The sequence below is a fragment of the Paramormyrops kingsleyae genome, chromosome 11 (assembly GCF_048594095.1).
Source record: "Paramormyrops kingsleyae isolate MSU_618 chromosome 11, PKINGS_0.4, whole genome shotgun sequence".
Taxonomy (NCBI): domain Eukaryota; kingdom Metazoa; phylum Chordata; class Actinopteri; order Osteoglossiformes; family Mormyridae; genus Paramormyrops; species Paramormyrops kingsleyae.
The window spans coordinates 25,034,764-25,055,560 of record NC_132807.1 but is presented as its reverse complement, the minus strand read 5'-3'; the positions used below and the strand labels follow the sequence as shown (position 1 = coordinate 25,055,560).

At 41.3% G+C, this 20,797-nt stretch overlaps 2 protein-coding genes across 9 annotated transcripts; one reads left to right on the top strand and one right to left on the bottom strand.

The window, feature by feature from the left end:
* Positions 1–1,773: 1,773 nt before the first annotated feature.
* On the top strand, positions 1,774–7,583 carry LOC111844766 (schlafen family member 13-like). 3 transcript variants are annotated; one of them, XM_072718330.1, is made up of 6 exons: positions 1,774–2,020; positions 3,273–3,469; positions 4,019–5,091; positions 5,175–5,300; positions 5,385–6,111; positions 6,230–7,583. In XM_072718330.1, the coding sequence occupies exons 3-6, from the start codon at positions 4,032–4,034 to the stop codon at positions 7,020–7,022; spliced, it is 2,706 nt and encodes a 901-aa protein (XP_072574431.1). In that variant the 5' UTR covers positions 1,774–2,020; positions 3,273–3,469; positions 4,019–4,031; the 3' UTR covers positions 7,023–7,583. The 3 variants fall into 3 exon arrangements, with proteins under 3 accessions (XP_072574431.1, XP_023669310.2, XP_023669307.2); XM_023813542.2 differs by lacking the exon at positions 3,273–3,469; XM_023813539.2 differs by having other exon boundaries at positions 3,273–5,091.
* Positions 7,584–7,950: 367 nt separating this feature from the next.
* Positions 7,951–20,165, bottom strand: cracr2b (calcium release activated channel regulator 2B). Of its 6 annotated transcripts, XM_023819615.2 has the most exons (11): positions 20,094–20,125; positions 19,664–19,804; positions 13,567–13,823; positions 13,189–13,300; positions 12,939–13,071; positions 12,518–12,667; positions 12,235–12,325; positions 12,053–12,148; positions 11,596–11,783; positions 11,218–11,289; positions 7,951–10,610 (listed from the first exon to the last, which is right to left on the bottom strand). In XM_023819615.2, exons 3-11 carry the CDS (start codon positions 13,819–13,821, stop codon positions 10,433–10,435), a joined length of 1,275 nt encoding a protein of 424 aa, XP_023675383.2. In that variant the 5' UTR covers positions 13,822–13,823; positions 19,664–19,804; positions 20,094–20,125; the 3' UTR covers positions 7,951–10,432. The 6 variants fall into 6 exon arrangements, with proteins under 6 accessions (XP_023675383.2, XP_023675382.2, XP_072574432.1 ...); XM_023819614.2 differs by having other exon boundaries at positions 13,567–13,826; positions 19,664–20,164; XM_072718331.1 differs by having other exon boundaries at positions 19,664–20,164.
* Between the last annotated feature and the right edge of the window lie 632 nt (positions 20,166–20,797).

Below are 20,797 nucleotides of genomic sequence, written 5' to 3'. Positions count from 1 at the left end.
GTGCTAGGTGCACAATTTTACCTTTTTTTGTGCACCTAAAATGTGGTTGGACTTTGGTGCAATGAGTCAAAATATACTTGTATTTGTACATATTTCTGTTTTTTGTAGTCCTAGTGTTAGTTGAGAATTTTGTCCTAGTTTTAATGCTTTAACATATTTTGTAGAAACCCATTTAAAGTGAATCACTTTTTATTGATGAATAAAATTTGCAATTCAGAATTCAGTCTTTTTTGCATCAATACTTCGGAGATTGTCCTCAATTTGCATAACACTTGCTGCAGAAGGCTCAGAGGGGAAGAGCACCATAATATTAATATTATATGGGCCAAAACTTAGAGATGGCATACAATAATTTGTATGAGCCAAATTCTGTTTCTCCACTGAAATTGCATTTGTTAGCCAGTGTCTTCTCTGAAAACTTCATTCTTGGATGAAGAACACATCAGCAGTCGATCCCAGCAGCAGCCAATCCTTAACATGTATACAGCGAATACTATAACTAGTTATGAAGATGCCATCTCTTAAGTGCTTGAGTAGTTTTGAGTAGGTTGCCTTCCAGGATAGAATCTGCAACTAGACCACAGGTTGAGTAATGACAGTAGCCAAAGATATTGCTGTTGGACTAGGAGTGGGGATAGCTCAATATTAAGAGTTGGACAATAGGGTTGGGTCGACAGACGATGCCATCGTCCATCGCTGATGGCCGATAGACATCACGATGCTGAGCCGACATCGCGATCCTCCGCCCCACCCCCGCCGCAGCAGCAACCAGCTCACGAAAAACACACACTTAATCACACTATATAGCCAAATTAAATGCATGCTTTCAATTTCCGCATCTTTACTTATTTTATTATTATTATTATAAGGAAATAATAACAAGGAAGTTGTTAGCGATCACAATACAAATTACAGTGAACTCCAAACGAATTACACGAACTAGTTCGTTTACATTAATAAATGAGGCATACAGAAACAGCAGAAAAAAATCAAAATAATTTTAATTAAATTAGATTAAATAAACTACACCAAATATGCATTTTTCATGGTTTTACCATAACGAACAGAACGTCTGTGCATCTTTTGCGCGGATAACTTGACCGCAAATTCTACACACCACTTCAGACGTATCTCGTGGCTGTCCTGTTTCATTCGGTCTAAAGCTAAAGTATTGCCAGAAAGGTGAATTTGCACTTTTTTTACCAACCAAGTTTATCGACACCTATTCATGCCAGAGTCCCGCGGAAAAAGTGATTGACAGGTGGTAATTTGTGTGTAACTTATCTTTATTTATTTATGGTTTGGTTATGGGTAAAACAAAGACCATGCGGGTCAGGTAGTGGAAATGGCAGGCTACAATTAATTAATTCGTTATGAATTAATTATTTAACAACCATCCCTCCCCTCCCCAAAAACGTTGCATTCTGACACGGATGACCCTTGCTATCCATGCTTTTTTTCGACGCCATTGTTGTCATGAATAATTCCGTGGAGCGTCGAGTGGTCACGTGACAAATTATGAGGCGCGTACAATTTAATTCTTTTTTATTGATACTTCACCGTTTTAGGCGCGTGATGGCGTGCACGCGCAATTGCGCACCTTAAAGGACAAGCCCTGAAATTCTTTGTGCAATATCCCCAAATCCCTTTGGTTGTGCCTTATCGATTCAGAAAAGTTGTCTCTTTTTGTCCCCCCGAGTTGTACGTGGTAAATCACTTGTTCCTTGACGTGGATGCGCGCGGCAGGCCAACAGCCGCGAAGTTGCTAGGTAATAAAGTAAGCTTTGTATTTCTGCTACCAATCAAATAAAAGTATAGACTTGTCCAATCGTCGCTGTATTTAACCATATACGGACATAGGGTTGTACACATGAACAGGAAGGAAAAAGAATAGCGGTAGAAGGAAACCAAGTGAAGTTTTTTTGGAACTACGAAATTTTAAATTAGATGTTCATGTTCCCAAAAAACGGGACATTTGTCAAAAAAGAGAACAATCCTATAAATTTAGAAGACGAGACTGGTAAGTTGTCAATGCCTTATGTTATTCACTTAAAAATATGTCTTTAGTTTCCCATTATGTGATACTTTAGTTATTTAATCAGGGTTGTCAACTTTGGTCAGGTGGCTGGCGTGAGATATTCAATTCGAGACAAGTCTGCACACGAATCCACACGCATTTACATGAATGTAACAGTTTTATTATCTTGTAAATAGTCAGTAGGTTTTACAAACTACGCCAGTGCTTTTGATGTAGCTAATTTTAGGCTTATAATGGAACAATATAGATTTGTAAGATTTGTTGCGTGAGGGTGAGACTCTGAAAGCGCGAGTGTCACGCCAGATGCTTGAGGTTTAGCGACCCTGATTCGCCCCGTCTGCGAGCAAGACCCTTAACCCCGAGCAACAAGTGGCTGCCCTCTCGCTTACAGAGAGCAAGCTGGGGGAGAATTTCCCCACGGGGATCAATAAAGTATCAATTCTTTTTTTATTACTGTATTATATTATTAATACTCTGTGTACGATTTTGATGGCTAATGTTCATAACGGCAGTAGTTTTAGAACAAATTTTTAGATCAAATTCTCTCTGGGCACATGTAAATATTAGCAGTTTAATTAAAGCCTATTGAAAATGTATTGCTAGCTTAATCTCATCAATATGGATAGCAAGTCATAATAATGTAATAATACACAGTTTATAAATGTATGCAAAACATTGAAAAACAGTTTAGCAGCTCTGTTTAGCAGCATAAGTTAAAATAAGAAATAAGAACAACACACAAAAAGAGACAGCCATCCTAATACAGTGTGAGTGTCTGAGTACAATGTGTACAATATGTCAGTCCGAGGTAGTGTGTGCTTAATGACCTGCCCTAAGCATAGTACTGCATAGAAGACAGTCATTCAACGAAGTGGATATTATTTCACAGAAACAGGGTGCGGGATGGGCGCATTTGACTGCCTGTGGGTAAAAGGTTTTGTTCAGTCTCTTTTTTCTTGCGTCTGCCAGAGTGGAGGGAGGGGGGGGGGAGAGAAAAGGTAGTGTCCAGGGTGTGACATCTTTGATGACGTTGCTGGCTCCCCGGTGGAGTCTGCCAGTGTCAGCTACAGATCCTCAGTACACACTGCGCAGCAGTAGGTTAGGAGGCTCTCCATGGAAGAGCGGTAAAAACTGGTCAACAGCTGTTAGGGGAGGTGGGCCTGACGCATCTTCCTGAGGAAGTACATTGTTTGTTGTGCCTTCCCCACCTGGTGAGAAATATTTGTTGGACCAGGTGAGATCGGCGGAGATGTGGACCTCTAGGAACTTGAAGCTCTCCACCCTCTCTACCTCTCCTCCATCAATGTAGAGGGCAGAGTCCTCAGCCCGCTTGGCTCTCCTGAAGTCCACTATCATCTCCTTGGTCTTGGATGTATTCAGTTCCAGGTTATTACTGTCACACCATTGCCTCAGCTGCTGGAACTCCTCCCTGTAAGCTGATTCATCGTTGTTGTCAATCAGTCCTATAATGGTGGTGTTGTCAGCAAATTTGACAATGGTGTTTCTGGTATGAATGGGAAATCAGTCAAAAGTGAAAAGGGAATAGAGGAGGGGATTGAGGATGCACCCCTGTGGCGTGGCTGTGTTTGGGATGATTAGAAGAGGTGTGGTCTCCCATCCTGACGTTCTATAATTTAAAGATTTAACTATAATTTAAAATAAAGTAAAACAATTTTTTGTAACTCTGAAGTTGCATAATACAATTTGTAAAGCCATAAAAATGCTTGTTCAAATTGTGCTTGTCACATAATTATCATATCGTTTGTTAAAATATTTTTAGTATATAAACATCAAAGCAGTAAAAAAAAACTTAATAAAAGAGTGCAAGGGTTTTATTGGGTCCTTTAGGTCATGAAAAGTTTAAGATAAACCAACAGGTAGGGGTTGTGGCAAACAGCACACTACCCATATGCTGCCATCTTTGTCTTTATTGAATGTCAATAGATTCCACAATTTAAAACTTTATTATTGTTATCACAGAAAATTCAGCCTGATGGCTCTATCAAAACCTGAGACTCTTTCACTGGAGTGCAGTGACCTCCCTGATCAGGTTCTCTTTGTGGGAGAAGTAACCTTGGGTGAGAATGCCAGAGGCATCATGCAACAGAAGACCGAAAAGCAGAAGCAGAAACAGAGAATTTTAATGGCTGTGGTTGCCCTGCTCAACTCTGGTGGGGGTATAGTCCGTGCGGCGGTCAAGAATGACAACTACAAGTATGACAAAGAAAATTTAGGCCTGGACCTAGAAGAGGCTTTGAAACAGCTGGTTAATCCTTCTGCTGTAGAAGATTACTTTGGGTTTTTGCAAATAGGGATGAACTTCTTCATTTTTGTGAAAACATGGAGCTCCACTGGGGGTCGGGTACGTCTTTGTAGTATTGACACCGGCCTACGAATAAGATCTGGAACATCAGCTTTAAATGTTGAAAATAATGCAGTAACGGAGTTCTTAAGGAAGAAGATAAAGAGAAATTTGGCAAAAGGACAAGGTGATGAGTCTTTGGCAAACAGATGCCGCTTCTCGTCTGGAGTTAGACCTAATGGTCAGCAGCTGTTTGAAAGACAGGAAGTTCAGCTTGGAGAAGAGTTACCATTTGGGGAGAGTGTGAATGTGGAGCTGAAGAGTTTTAGTAATGAAAAAAACCTTCCTACAAGACTTAAAGAAATCATTCCAAAGTACGTAAGTGCCTTTGCCAACACTGATGGGGGCTACCTCTTCATTGGTGTTGATGACAAAACAAAAAAGGTTGTTGGATGTGGCAGAGGTCTTAACAAGGAATCCATAAAGACAGAAGTCGAAGTCATGTGCCGCAAGGTTATCTCAGTTCACTCCTCAGGCTGCACTCAGGAGAATGACTGCTCTGTGGAAGTCCGCATCCTCGATGTTCTTGGGGGAAATGCCAGTGACCCACTATATGTTGTGGCCATACACATTCCAAAGTTTTGCTGCACTGTTTTTGAAAAAGATCCGGATTCATGGCACCTTGAAGGCACAGAGGTGTGCCAGATACAGGCTGCAGTCTGGATGGAAAAGATGCAGGTGACTGATCCAGGTACAGATCTTTGTTTTTGCTTCAGGTAAAATGGGAAAATGATTAAACACAGACCTTAACCCTAATTGTTCTCCTGTATATAGATGATAAGGAGTTATGTGCACAGTTTGAGAAAGTGCTCAGTCAGAATGCTGCTCCTCCAAAATGCAAGCCAGTCTATGGGATCAGAGATGACCACCTAAGTTCTTTGCAGCAGAAATTGTTCCCTGGTAAGTCTAAAAGACATTTGATTACTGTTTTTACTGATTGTGAAGAGGTTATAATTAAAAAAAACTGTGCTGTTGTTTTTACAGTTTATGAAGGAAAAGTAACAATAATCCCCAATGACCTTAAAAAACAGCAATGGGAAAAGTATCCAAATCTTCAAAACTTGATGCCAGAAGACAGTCAAGGAGTCCTGATTCTCTCCAACAGCTGGGCGGTTGATATTGACAGACCAAAAAACAAGGCGATCATTTGTGAAGCCCTCCTGATCTGTGAACAGGATTACCCTAAACTTTTCTTTATGGTGGAAAATGGAAGCTCTGGTCTGTGGGAATATGCCAAGGATACTGCCTTCCAGCTCAGACAGAAGCTTGTGAATCTTGGAGGCTATTCAGAATGGGTCTGTGTGATCCCACAACTGGTGAACTGTGAGACGGGGCAGTTAATACCAAGAGATCAGGGTAGTCCTGATACTGTGATAGAGCATCAGTACCCAGAGTGCTACAAGCCTGAGAACATGGGGGTAGTGCGAGCCTTACTACGGGCCCTGGTGATTGTAGTAATGAGCTTCACTTCAGCACTCAGCAATCAGTTAGGGCAGGAGATATTAAATTTGCTCACAGTTGAGCAGTTCGAAATCCTTCACTCAAAATATGACGTAGAGGACATGAGAAAACTGTTTGTTCATGGTTGTCCTGGGACAGGGAAGACTGTGCTGGCAACCCTGGCAATCAGGAAGATTAAAAATACATTTAGATGTGAAACAAGTAATATCCTTTACATCTGTGAGAAAGCACCACTAAAAGAATTTGTAGGGTAAGTTTCTAGAATTTCTTTATTCAAAACTTTGTAAATTATTGTTTTTTTCTGAAATGTAAAAAATAATTTTAAAAATGTAATTTGATTTGGTAATAACACAGCTTTTTTTCTTCAGAAAACAGAAAATTTGTTGTACTGTAATACGGACAGACTTCTTGAAAGAAGAATTTCCAGATATTAAGCACATAATTGTGGATGAAGCTCAGAATTTCCGCCTGGAAGAAGAAAATTGGTATGAAAAAGCAGAAAGGATAGTGCTACCAAAGAATGGTGTGTTTTGGGTCTTTCTGGATTACTTTCAGCAGAGTCACACAAAATTCAATGGTTTACCATCACCCTCAAGTCAAACAAATAAAATAGTTTTAGACAAATCCTTGCGGAATAGCGTGGCTGTACACAATGAGGTTTGCAAGCAACTTGACAGAATAACACAAAGCACATTTTATTTTGGGAACGATGTAAAGAATCACATGGAGAAAATGATCAGACAGAACAACTGCATGTACTTATTTCAGGGTTTTTACAAAGAGATTACTGGAAAAGAAAACTCCATTTTATCCAGACTGACGTCACTGGTAGAAAAACTGCGAAGTCAAGGAAACTCTCCAAAGGATCTTGCCATTCTCGTTTCAACTTTGGATGATGTTTCCCGATATCAGACACATTTAAAAAGCACAACTGACCTTCCCTTGGGATCCGCAGAGGAAATAGATGAAAATGTGGCTGTTATTGACACAGTTCGCAGGTTCTCTGGTCTGGAGAGAAACATTGTCATTGTGATTAAACCACTGGTGTACCACTGGTATCATCATCAAATAAATGAACAGTTTTTGGTTTCGGCCATCTCCAGAGCTAGAATACAACTATATGTTATTTCTGCTGAACAAAGGCCCAACAGTTGGAGCTAAGTCCGAGAAAATGTGACCATTTTTCTTGTCCATCCTAAATTTTCACCCAGTGTACCTTTCTACTGTATTTGGTTATTGATATGTATAGTTATCTAGCATTCCAAGCTTTGGTTACACTTTACATTAATTGCACCTTCATAATGCATTCGTAGAACATTCAGTGCATCTTAATAATGCACTTTCATAATGCATTCAGCAGAAAAGGGCTGTTTTTGATTGTCCGTGCATTACTTTCAGCAGTAATAGAGTTCCAACATACTAGACGATTATATTTTAGTGTTCTATCACTAGTACCATGTAGATGGAGGAATCAGAATCTCCAATTTGCCCATAATGTGTGAGTGTTGCCACGGCCTGACATCCCATCCAGGGTGTTCACCTGCCTTGGGCCCCATGCTGCCTGAAAAAGACTCCAGGGCTCCTTCTGGCTAAGTATGTAGATGTAAATGTGGCTGCTGGTTAGTTTCAAATGGTCATTGTCACTTGGTCCGCCATAGTTTTTTTTTCCCCTTGATCACATACGGTCTTGGTATAGCGCAAATAAATATTCCTGAAATCCTCCATGTTTGTGTGTTTGATCCAAATGTACTCATATTTCTGTTGAACTTTTGATACCGGCAATGATTGCCATAGCTGGTAGCATTTACCATATGAAGCGATACGTGTGGCAATTTCTTGTAACAGTACAAATACAAACTTATTTTCCTTTTACCTTTGGGCTGTTATGACAAGAAATGACCAGATGTTGTCCAACTTTATTTAAGAAGAGCAGTAAGCAGTGTCCCCCCCCATAAAAAAAGGAAATTCATATAGGTATCATTCACCAGCACCAACTAAAGACCTGGGGTATGTTTTAACATTAAACTGTCTAACTGCAGAAATATAATCCACGTACTATGTAGACAAACCTTCCACCAAGAAACACACCAACAGGGGCAGAAGAATTTAATCAATCTGACACAAACTGATAAATGCCACTGGCATCACATACAAAATGATTCTGGACAGACTTTAGAAATGGTTCTAGCCAAAACAGCTGGGTCTTGGGGGGGGGGCAGCAGGAGTTTTGGTCCCTTAGTGATAAGCTGCACTCTTCTGGCCTCTAAGAAGATTTCAGGGGCTGTAGTTTGACCCGAGTCCCACTGTCCATACTGGTCCAGGAAGGTAATGGGAGGGGAAGACGGAGCTCAGCACTCCCAGTCCCTCTTCAGCCTGAGGAAGGAGGCCAAGGCCGGCACCCCAGCAAGGACCACCTCACTCTCCATTCTTCACATCCATCATCATCATCATCATCATCATCTCCTGAAAAACCAATGGAAAAAAATAAGATTATCCCATTTTATTATGCACAGAATTTCAAAAATGAACCATCTTTTATAACCAAATAACAGCAGAGATTCCCAGCATGTTTCAGTAAACTTACTGTTAATGACATGTCAAGTAGTTTTTATAAAGTATATACAGCCATTTAAACCAGTTTCACCGCAAAATATCCTATTAGTAGACTTTGACGGGGAAACACTGATTTCCCTGGTCAGTTAATTACCATTTATGACTTACCGGTTTTAATTCCAGCCAACATTTTTGTACATGAAGTCTAATTTACTACTGGGTAAGCACGTGAGTGCCTGTCGTTTTATGGGGAGGAGATTTTCATAATTTTATGACAGACACACAGATGAAAAATACAAGAAATATATTCATGAGTCACAATCTGTCCAGGCTATTTATTCCATTTTAACCAAGGTTCCACAGCAAAATATGGCTTTATAAATGACACTTAAACACCAAACATTAAAATGCCAAATCTGCTGCATTTGAGCACAAACCAAGCATACAATTACAAACACTTTCGGAATTGAACTTCTGTACACAGTGAAATAAAAATAAACACACTGAACAACATTCATATGGATGTACATTCAAATGCAGACAGATACTGCCTCCTCAAGCTTGCATAGATCATTGGAACAGTCTTCGGTTTTATATCAGTTGACCTCAGTAAGCACTTCAGAAATCCCAGGAAAGAATCAAACGAACCAGAATCAGGGGCAGGAATCTCGCCTTTGCTCTCAGCTCTGCTTTATTCTAATGAAATGAAGACTAATGACAATCATTAAAACAATTATCCACAATAACAAAAAAAAAAAAATCCTGTTAGAAATTGACACTGGCAACACAAATGAGCCATAATTCTCGGGGACAAAGATGGCTGGAACAGAGCATCAGCAGCATTTTGAAGTTTATAGTGGAACCGCAGCTCGTGAAGGGCATGAAAAATGAGCCGTTGGAATCAGTGAGTTTAATTCAGAGTATTCACACATTTCCAGCTTCTGTGAGCACACTGAGGTATAAGAAATCCAGCAAAATGACTGCTTGATAAGCGATATCAGTCAGAGATGTACCCAGTACAGCCTGACTACAGAACCTAGACATGAAGGATGGTGTGATAGGCACCGTTTAAGGCTGAGCGACATACATTTCAGAAACGTTTCACATTAAAAAAATTTCACCCTGCATGAGCAGACTTTGGATTATAGGTTATATCCATGGCAACGATTTCAAATACCGCCAAGAAGTAACAGTTACCACAAAAAGTAGCCAAAACACATTCTGGGAAATGATGTAGGAGCTGATACACAAATAACCCTAAAGTCGCTATAAAAGGAGCACACAATCGAAGCTTATTTCATAACATCCCTAATTCTACACACTTCTCATTCATTGAATAATAAAGGCGGGGGGGAGGGGGGTGTCATTTTAAGGCCATTAAACACAGAAAAACCCTCCCTACCCTTCGAAGTCCATGCAAGTCACATTAATCATATTTCATATGTGACAGCTGAACCTGATTAAAAAAAAGTCATTCTGAGATGCACACTAGCATAGAATAAATACACCTTAAAGTTTTAACCAGCAGACACTGATTACATTGGATGTGTTTGATAACGGGGAAGAAACAGTACTTAGAGTGGACCAGAACGAAGTAAAACTTGCCAAGCTTACTCTGGTTCACCTGAGCTGTGGGTTGTCACTGGATTGATTTTTAGCTTGATAGTCTTCAATCAGTTCTTCAAAGTTCAGTTAACATTTTTTATTATTATTTTTTTTTTATAGGAAATTTCAGTCCCGTAACAACTGACATTAATTTCCCTAAAAGACTAACCAGTCCTTTTCCAAAAATATCATCATTAGCTCTAACATTATTGCTTTTAATATACTTCAAGCTTAAATATTTTGGATACATCTGTATCCTGTGTCTAGAAAAAGAGCGTATCTGTTTTTACCTAGTGCTGCTATACATCATTCACTAACCCTGTTGTCTGATTGCAGACCAAATTCCGACAGCAACCAAAACAGTTTTCACACAGCGGAACACCCCTTCACAGCCCTGAGAATGGCATGGTCCTCTACTTCATTGGTGGCGGATAAGGCCAGTAGGGAGGGGAGGTGTGCAGCCAGAGGGGGTGACCATTTTCCCAGCTGCACTGTGGGAGCGGGGCCAGCGTGTGGAAAGAACTTCTGTAAGAGACCCCCCTGTGAGACTGATGGACATCCTTCTCGTCACGCATCCTCTTGTTCATCTCCCTATGAAAAAGAAACTGGTCTTTTAAATAAGCACATTATAAAGTACATGAAAGGAAGCATGTTTGGGGAAAATTAGCTGAAGAATTTTTAATTAGTAAAAGGCGATAAGAAGATATGGACAGACAGACTTGAACTAAGCAGACCATCTAGATCAGTGTTTCTCAACCCAGTCCTCAGCGAACCCCAGCCAGTCCACGTTTTTGCTCCCTCCCAGCTCCCAGCCAATCAGGAACACCGAATAGCTGGTACAGGTGCGCTGGTAGGGGGTAAAAACGTGGACTGGCTGGGGTTCGCTGTGGACTGGGTTGAGAAACACTGATCTAGATCCTTCTTTCCAGCACTTAGTAATAATCAGACTTGGGTTTAGCTCGATTCCCACTTATATCTTGCCTACTTATTAACAGAAATGGAATCTACTGTTGGAGCAAAGCCAGCAAACAAACAGTAATAAGTCACATGCCTTCAGCTCCTGAGCTGGACACACCTTGACTGTGTCAGTCATTTACCAAGGTCGTCTGACACTGAACAAAGTACACGGCACTCTGGTAGTTTTACCAGACAAGGACGCAGGGATCCAGAAGATGGAGCCAAACAGAGGGGCACCTACCGAAGCAGCTCTAGCTGTCTCACCAAGCTCTCCTTCTCCTTCTGCATGTTCTTGGACACCTTAAACACGTTCCTGGACAGAGTGATCGACAGGTCAGTCATGCATTATTTCCTTATTAGATGACAATAAAAAAAAATCTCTATACAAACAACTAAAAGACAATGTAAACAATGAAGACATGCACACACATTATCTACATGTAAAGCTTTTATTCCATAAAGCTTTTTATGTTATTCATGAAAGATGTAAATTTCAATTATCAAAAGTTTGTTTGTACATTTAAGTTCCAATTGCATAGGATACATCACTACCAAACGATGTGTACACACACACGCACACGCACACGCGACAGGGCCCAGCAGCTCGTCTCCTGCTCACCCCTCACGCCCCCTCTGCTCATGAATGGAGGTGCTCTGGAGCTGCTGGAGTTGGCCCATTACACTCTCTAGCTCCGCCCTGCTGGACTCCAGCTGTTCCTGCAGCTGCTGGTTGAGGTACTGGACCTTCTGGTTCTGCTCCCGTGTGTCCATCTGTTCAGAGCTCAGCATCCGCACCATGTCCTCCAGCTGGAGAGACAGAGGCACTCATCACACATAATCAGCTTGGGTCCAAGTGACGACACGGAGAAGGCATGTGTACGACACGGAGAAGGCGTGTACACGACACGGAGAAGGCGTGTACACTCCCTGACCAATGACTGGTCTGCACTACCAGTACAGTGACTGCAGAATAAAAGACAGTTTGCATTACTTCTACTCAGTATCTAATGCTGCATGTATTTTATTTATATAGCCTCCATTAACTCTACCTATACTATCGCCCCCTGCTGGTTTACCTCTTTCTGTTTAGCAGCTGCAAGTTCCAGTTCCTGCCCTCGTATCCTCAGCTGCTCCCGCAGCTGCTGGCAGCGGTCACTCTCCCTCACGCTGTTCTGGAATCGTTATCAAGAAGACTTACAATACCGATAATTATAACAGTCTCCCGTCAGTGAAGGACACAGCCCATGTGACGACGTACTTCAGCGTGTCGCTTCTCTTTCTCCTCTCTGACCTGGTTCTCCATTTCTTCGTATATGGAGCGTACCACCTGGTCATGATCCAGCTCCCGTCTGAGGAGCGGAGGGATGGAGAAGATGTGAGAAGACACAGAAGGCGAAGAGGAGACAGAGTAACAAAGCAATGTAAGATTTTCACAATAGAGAGAGAGGCAGTCACAGGCAGACAGAGGCAGGCAGGCAGACAGAGGCAGTCACAGGCAGGCAGGCAGAGGCAGGCAGACAGACAGAGGCAGACAGACAGACCTGCGCAGAGCATGCTCTAAGCTGTCCCTCTCTTTCATCGCATCCCTCATCTGAGACACTGCATGGGACAGGAGCTCCTCCAGGACACAGAGCAGCTCAGGATGGTCCCGTCGGAGGCTACGCCACAGGACATGCGCCTCCCACTGACCGCTGCAGAGCACGGCACACAGAAGAGCTCAGCCACGGTGCTGCACAGCACGCACTCACTCTGGTAAAAGCGTTCAAGCGCATTACAGCTCAAACTACTAAAGCGACGAAAGCCAGGTTACTCATGGTGCAGGCAAGGATAAACCCGGATTTCCTGTCTACAGACGCCCAGCTTCCTGTTTTATCAGCTGTGCCACATAAACGATTTGTCGAGTTACGTATCCGGTTTTGGTGAATCAAACTCTGAGACACAAAAACAAACACGCAGACTCACTCTTTTAGCAGAGTCTCCACTCCCAGCTCCACCAAGGTCTGGGTGAATCTCTGCTCATCTGGGTTCACCCTCTCCACCCTCTGCACTCCCACCTCCTCCTCCACCTCTGCTTCGGGTTCCAACACCAACTCCCCTGGAAATAGGCACGCAGACCTCACCTCGGACGCCTGCAGATTTTCACGATGGCCCGGCCTTGAACACACGAGGCACCCCTGTATCTAACGCTGGCCTGATGAAAGAGGCGACTCACCGAGGCCCTTCCGGAATTCTACAGGTGTCAGGAACCCGTTTCTTTCCTGGTCCAGACTCTCAAAAACAGACTCCAGCTGCTCGGCAGTCAGGGGAAGTTCTCCTTGTAACCGCTAACGAGTTAAAGAAAGAGGAAAAAGTCAGAGATGCAGCAGGACAAGATGGAGAGACATCCCAGATAAAACTGTATATATAACAAAATGAGACACACAATAATGTGAGCAGGCATATACAGGCAAGATACAAATACTGAGACAGACTGACAGAAACACACATAAAAATGGATCATATAAATATACAAAGGAGTAAAGACACCACCACAAACACAGAGAATATAGTCCTAAGACTGAAAGACAGTCCGAGACGGGGAGCTGCTCACCAGCATGTCTCTTTTGGTGATGAACCCCTTTCTTTCCTTATCACAGAGCAGGAAGAGCTCCGTCGCCTTCCCCAGCACCTCCCGCTGCAGCGTTCCCGACGTCCGCGCCTCCTCCAAGGGGCTGAGCGACGCCGCGTCTCTCCGGCCACGACCCGCCCTAGGGTGCGCGCACGCCCGCCGCCTGGGGCTACACGGGGACATCTCACCTCGGGCCTCCCCCACGAACACCTCGCCGTCAACCAGCAAGCCGGACATCGCTGCTGGGGGAAGGACAGGAAGGCGCGTCATCACAGCCATCCAGTTAAAAAGAACCATCAAGGACACAGAGAAAGAGAGACACAGGGGTCTTACACCCATAAAATATGCAAATACACAAGCATGTTTTTCTTACTGGATCTCAATTTTCAACCTGGTATCAGACAGCAGCGGGTAACTGGTCCAGTGTTTTCACTTTCATTTACAAAATGTCTCCAACACAAATGTACAGAATAAATACATTTTTAAAAACAAAGCTTTTTAAAGGTTATCTTGGTCTCAAAGAGTATTTCCAAAAGAGTTCTAAAAATACCTTATCAAATCAGGGAAACCATATTACAGCTGCTGCCCAAGGTTAAAAGCTAAAGAATAACACTTGTGTCCTGTACTGCATTAGCAGTGGTAGGAAGCTTCCATAAAGACATAACAGCATCTTAAATGTAACGCTGAACGATTAGATAGATGAGGATGGAGATACAGAAACAGACAGATCTTTATTAATCCCTGGAGTGAAATTAAGTTGTCATAGGAGCCAGATACATTTAATAGCATAGCTGGCCATATATTTTTTTTTTTTAAACATAAATTAAATGTTGGGCCTACACGTATGTTGCAAGATCCAAAATGTCCTTTTACAGAATGAATAGGACTCATTCTGCATGAGAGATATGAGCAAAAACAATGTCCTCTGCAGTGGGAAAAAAAATCAGTGGCAGGTTCTCAGGAAGACAGAAGAGTGCGTACATTTAGAACCAAAGCCTGGTGTACGTGTGCCACTTAACATTTGGACTCCGAGGGAGATCACTGTTGTTCCTTTTAGCTGTGAGGGTTCCCCTTTATGGACTCCTAGCTGAACTGAAACAGTAGGCCCAGCCTCTCTTAAACTCTTTAAAAAGTCGGTTTCAATATAAAGTTAGAGGAACCAATCCAGGAAAAGCTGAGCCAACATATAAAGGAAAGGCGGTCACTACAGGTAAGTGGCAGGAGAGACCAGCACTCAGGTCATTAAAAATGGGTGGGGCCACACTGCAGGGTGCTGGATGGGGGTGGGACTCCGGAGAGCTCATATAGGGACAGCTGGGACTCCTGCCCAGGAGACTCAGAGCTCATGAACTCAGTGTTCCATGCAGATACCCAGGAGGAACCAACAACCAGGGAAGCCATGCCGGGGAGATGGCAAGATCAGCGCAAGGAAACGGGTAATGAGACCCCATTGAGGAAATTAATTAGCCTACAGGAGGAACGTCGGTCAGTCCTTTAATGGTGCCAAAGGCTTGGGAAGTGCAACACTTACACAAACAGAGTCTGTTTCCAAAACATACCTGCATATAAATGAGAGTGCATGCCACACACACACACACACACACATACACACAGGTGGAGATACTCAGGAAGAGCTGATGAGTGTTAAATACTTGTTTGAGAATTGACGGACCCCGAACACCACTACTCACTGTAGTACCAGATATAAATCACAGTAACTCGAGAGACGCTGATAAATGGACACAGTGGAACTAAGGTCATGTTTGTTGCACTTTCAATACCAAACATGGCCACATAACCAAACATTATTGCACTGATACTAAGCTAGTTTGAAGAACAGATCAGGATCTCAACCTGACTGGTCATTTAGGCAAACAGGGCAATTGTCGTCATCCTTGTAACGTTTATACATACAGAGCAGGTGATGAGGAAGTAAAAAAGTAAAAAAAAAAAAAAAAAAACTTTCAATCATCTGGGTTGACCAAAGTTACAAAAATAACCTAACAGACCCAGTTCCTGCACATCCACTGTGAAATGTGAGCTGTGAGCACACAGAAATGTCATTTCAAGGCTCGTAAGAGGTACTGAAAGCAAACATGAGGCTTTTAACCTGGGAAAATGTTCAGCTAGTCAAACGGCACCAGTGATTTGTGATACTTATTACCTATGTGCCCGTTTCATCACACACTTCTCTGCGTCACGAAAATCAGCATCTCACTGCCAGTAATCAATCTCATTTTGATGGTACCACCCAGAGAATCACCTGTGACAATCACTGTCATTCACTCACCAATGCTTTCACAGTGGCCACCAATTTAAAAACAAAACCACGATCAAAGTTACCTCATATCTACATTTTCAGTCAGAAAGTCAACAGCGCAAAAAGCCACAACATCAATATTTAAATCAACACAATCAGCTGTAACTCCACACCTGCGTGGCCATTACTCTGAGGATGTCTGTCTCAGTCTCCTCCCTTAATGCACTTCAACACTAATATTTAGATACCCAAGATATTAAAAGTATATACATTCGAAAACCGAGTGTTTCATTGTCTTTTCTGAAAATAATGCATCTCCAACAGAAATTCCATCTAATTAGTACATAACATTAACTTATCACACTTCTATCCAAACTGACATATACTATACAGACCGAAGTATTGGGACACACCTCTTAATCACTGAAGTCGGCTATTTCATTCAGACCCATTGCCACAGGTGTATAAAATCAAGCCCCTAGCCATGCAGTCAGGTTTACAAACATTTGTGAAAGAAGTGGTCGTTCTAAAAAGCTCAGCGAATTGAAGCGTGAATTGCAATAAGTCAGTTTGTGAAATTTCTTCCCTGCAAGATATTCCACGGTCAACTAAGCCTGTTTTTCTTCCTCCTGCCTCTCTCTGTTTACAGAGATATTCCCATGACAGGATCCTGCAGGGATTGGCTGATGCTAGAGCTCTGTGACGTTCTCCCCTCCCACACCGGCCTCAGACATCTCAGCCAAGCCTGCACACAGACCGGCAGAATTTCCCTCTCTCTCCCCATCACTCTCTCTAGCTCCAGGATGTTGCTATGAAGGAACAGGATGTGTCATATGATGGGAGTCACATGAGGCACAGCAGCAAAGAGTCTCTATATAAATTCCAGCAACATTGTCCTTATTGTGATTGAGAACCCTGTGATACTCTGGCATCCATTGCAGGGTGTAACTTGCCTCAGGACTGGTGCTTCAAGCTCACTGTGAATCTGCATTAAATAAGAAGTTATGGCAAGCAGACGGATCATAATACTGTTAATTAATATAAGGAGTGGATATTTCAGTGGCAAACAGCCCTGGTCTTCAAAGGCTTACAGCATGACTAAAGCGATTATAGTATTATATAGAAAGTATCTTATGTCAGGTAATAAAAGGCAGGTACCAACTCAAAGCTGAGCTGGCCTCTTCTGCACCCTATAATTACACAGGGACACGAGACGTGATAAACATGTAGAGACGCAGTTTCTGCTTCATGTCAATAAATACAAACAACTCCAGTAAATTAGAACTGTTTTTTTTAAATAAAAAAAAAAACTTTTCCTCTTGAGATTTAAGAAAGGTGTTCAAGGAGAGAGATACACTGCAACGGGTCAAGTTTACATCAGCCATACCGTCCATAAATCACTGCTCCTGTCACCGTCCTGCATAGACACTCAGCTCTTTCAAATTTACTAATTAAACTCGTGTCTGTCTGTAAGGACATGGCCTTTTAGGGGCAATTCCACTTTCTGTGAGCTGACTGCCAGATACACTCCGATTTCTCCTGATGGCACAACTTCGCACATTTTCCTATAATATTTGATTGCCATCGAATTCCTATAAAAACTCCACTTGTACATTCTAAAGGTATACATGCGTGTATAGTTTTAAAGTGATGGACTAACAGCGCCCTGCCTACTGTGGGTAATGGAAACACTGAGTACAGTGGTAAATTTGTTTAGCACTTGAGAATGAGCTCAGCGAGTCAGCTGGAATAACAAGAACTTTAGGAAAATCTTCTTACCATTGTGTCTATAACATATTTCCATAGTTCATATTATTGGAAGTCCAAGCAGTATTAGCTGCTGGATTGCTATTCTCTATTATTTGATCGTTATTTGGTTCCTTATAAAACTCATTACCATCACAATTTATTTGTTGCTGTTTTTTTCTCTGCTTACCCTGGTGTGTCTAACCTGAAATATCATTCAACTAAGACACACAAATGCGGCACAATTATTGTTTTATATCGATAATTTTGTATTGATAATTGTTGAAAGCCAAAATGATAATTGAAGTTATTTGATTAAAAGTCCAGCCCTAGCCTAAGGTGGACAAAGATGGCGATGGGAGTGGAAAGAGAGAAACGTTGTTTGCATACAAGAGTCATTTGCATTAAAAAGGCCCGACAAGCAAACACCAGAAAGCATGTAAACAGCACAACAATGAGACAAATGACCAAACAAATGACACGTCAACCATTACATATGAGTAACACACACTGATCACTATGTATAAGTGACATTACGCATGACAAGTTACAAGCATAGCCATTAATTATGAAAGCCTAAATACATCAGTTATTACATCTGATGGATTACATTACACGTGTGGAGTGACATGCATTAACCATTACTGATGCGCGAAACATCAGGCATTAAATATGACATGTCTACCAGCACTAACCTCACTCTTATCCAGTCCCCCCCCCAAAAAAAAAGTTCACAAATGGTCACAAAACCATGACAAACAAGATACTTTCACTGTGTACCATCAACTTTACAGCGCTAGGCCACAATATGGATCTGGGATATCAGTGGCCGTATGAAAGTCTCTTTTCTATATTATTTCTTGATTATAGAGGATGCTGCATCTGCCTGTCCTAGAAATTAGGATAGGTGATATTTCCCCTTAATTAGGTTTGGTTGGGCAGGAAATAATGACCAGTATCAGAGAAGAGCAGAGGTCTGGTGCAGCAGGCTGTTCTGGGTCTGTCCCGACCACAAATTGTAAGGCTTTATTAAAAATCATCACTTAGTGTTTCAGGTATAAATCAGGTGCTACTTAAAATGCGACAGACCTCTTCATCTAGATGTTAAAAGCTACAAACCCAAACTGTGCTGAGTGTGTGAGAGAAATTCTGAGTGAGATTCTTTGCTTTGTTTATGCACATGAAATGAACGACAAGTTAGGGCTGATCAATGATTCGGTTGATATTTTATATCACTTTATATCCATCCATTCACTTATTTATTCTGGTCAGTGCTCCAGTGCTCCGGTAATAAGCTAATAATAATAATAATAATAATAATAATAATAATAATAATAATAATAATAAATCATAATAATAATTCTGCAGCTCTATACGGTATAAGTAACCTTTGCCAGTAAATGGGTATTTGGATTGTTCATCGTAGGAACATAATTGAGTCTTAGACTAGCTACTGAATCAGGACAGTGATTTAATAAATGCAGCAATTTCTGTTTTCTATTCAGATTCAATAACCCGGAGCAAGTAACTTTTAACCCAAATAACATTGCTTAATGTTTAATGTCTGTGTGTAACGCCTCTGTTTTTCCAAGTTAAACTTCTACTGCATTCAAGAAAACGCATTTTAGATCCCCACTGAAACACATGCAACTCAAACGATATTTAAATTTTAAGCATTTTTATATAGCGTTGAGACAGATAACATAATGTGTAAAAGGAACCACTATAGATTTGAATTAATTTGACACACATGTTCTCATTCTCCAAAAAAGCAAATAGGTCAAATTCAAAATGACTACTTTTATCAAATTTTAAAAAGGCCAAATTATATTACTAATTACGAATATCGTACAGGTAAGTAGAGGTATTTTGCCCAATGGTACAACACAATGAAAATACCCGCTCCCGTCTAAAATTACTGGAACAAACAACTTCGGACGACGTCCTCACCCGATTCCACGCGTAGTTCCGGATTGCTTTCTCATTAGAAACAAGAAACGAGTCGTTTAAGTGAAGGAATGTCTGTTAAATGAAAAGCAAACCAGCCCGAAAACCAAAGCGCACCATACTGACCGTCGGCGTGACGGCGTGTCTGCAGCAGGTGCCTTTCAGACGCTCGTCCGTCTGTCTGCCGCCGTCTCCTTCATGCTCCTTATGCAGGTGTTACTTCGTGCTGACGTACATCGTTTCATGTACCATACAATAGTAAAACCCCTTTAAGAAAACGGCAGAACCTAAATTAATAACTAAACACTAAACTGCACTAACCATAGACTAGTTTACAATGTTGGTTTTATAGTTTAGGAAGACATCGTTAAAATAAAAAAAGGAGAATGAAAGCAAATAGCTTTCACGATTATCCCTTAACATATAAAACAATTAAGTTTTTAATAACTATGTGTTCCCACTAGGTGGTAGTATTTTGCTTAACACACTGAAATGTTAAGCAAAGGTTAGTTGATATACCGTCCTATAGACCAAAGGTGCTACAGAATTCACCCACGTCGGAAACGGCCGTTTCGCATAGACATTAATAACACTATACAATTGTGATTTGGAACGGCGCTTTACAAGTGTGCTTCTACCCGGAGCTGAATGCATAAGCACTAGCGTCACACAAGCGTTGCCGTAATGTAGGGTACATATGCGCATAGAAAGTTTTATAAAATATTTCACGTTTAATTTGTCAGGTTAAAAAAATATTACACAAGGCATTGTCAGTTTTATTGGAAGATGCGCCATTAACATTTTCTAACTTTATTGACTCTTGTTATATAAATTGGTTATCAAATTGTTTCAAAATGTTACTGTAATTATACAAAAGCAATGGGTAGCACTTTACTTGACGGGGCATAAATACATAGTAATAACTCAGTTACTACCGAAGTACAAATCATGAACAGATATTGAACAAATAGTTGCTACTTGACAAAAGATACGTCACGATTCATTAATGAACAAACATTAGGTCGGTGTTTCACTTGTGTTATTCATTACTTGTTCCTTAAGCAGTTCCTTAGTAGTTCCTTAAGTAGTTTACAGTATTAACAGATGTAGCAACCAATATATATATAGTAACTGCTTGGGATAAAAGTTGCATCATGATTCACTAATGATGAACAAATATGACCAATATTTAAACTATGTTATTCATGACTTGTTCCTTCAGTGTAGTTCCTTCAGTAGTTCAGAAAGGTTTACAGAATT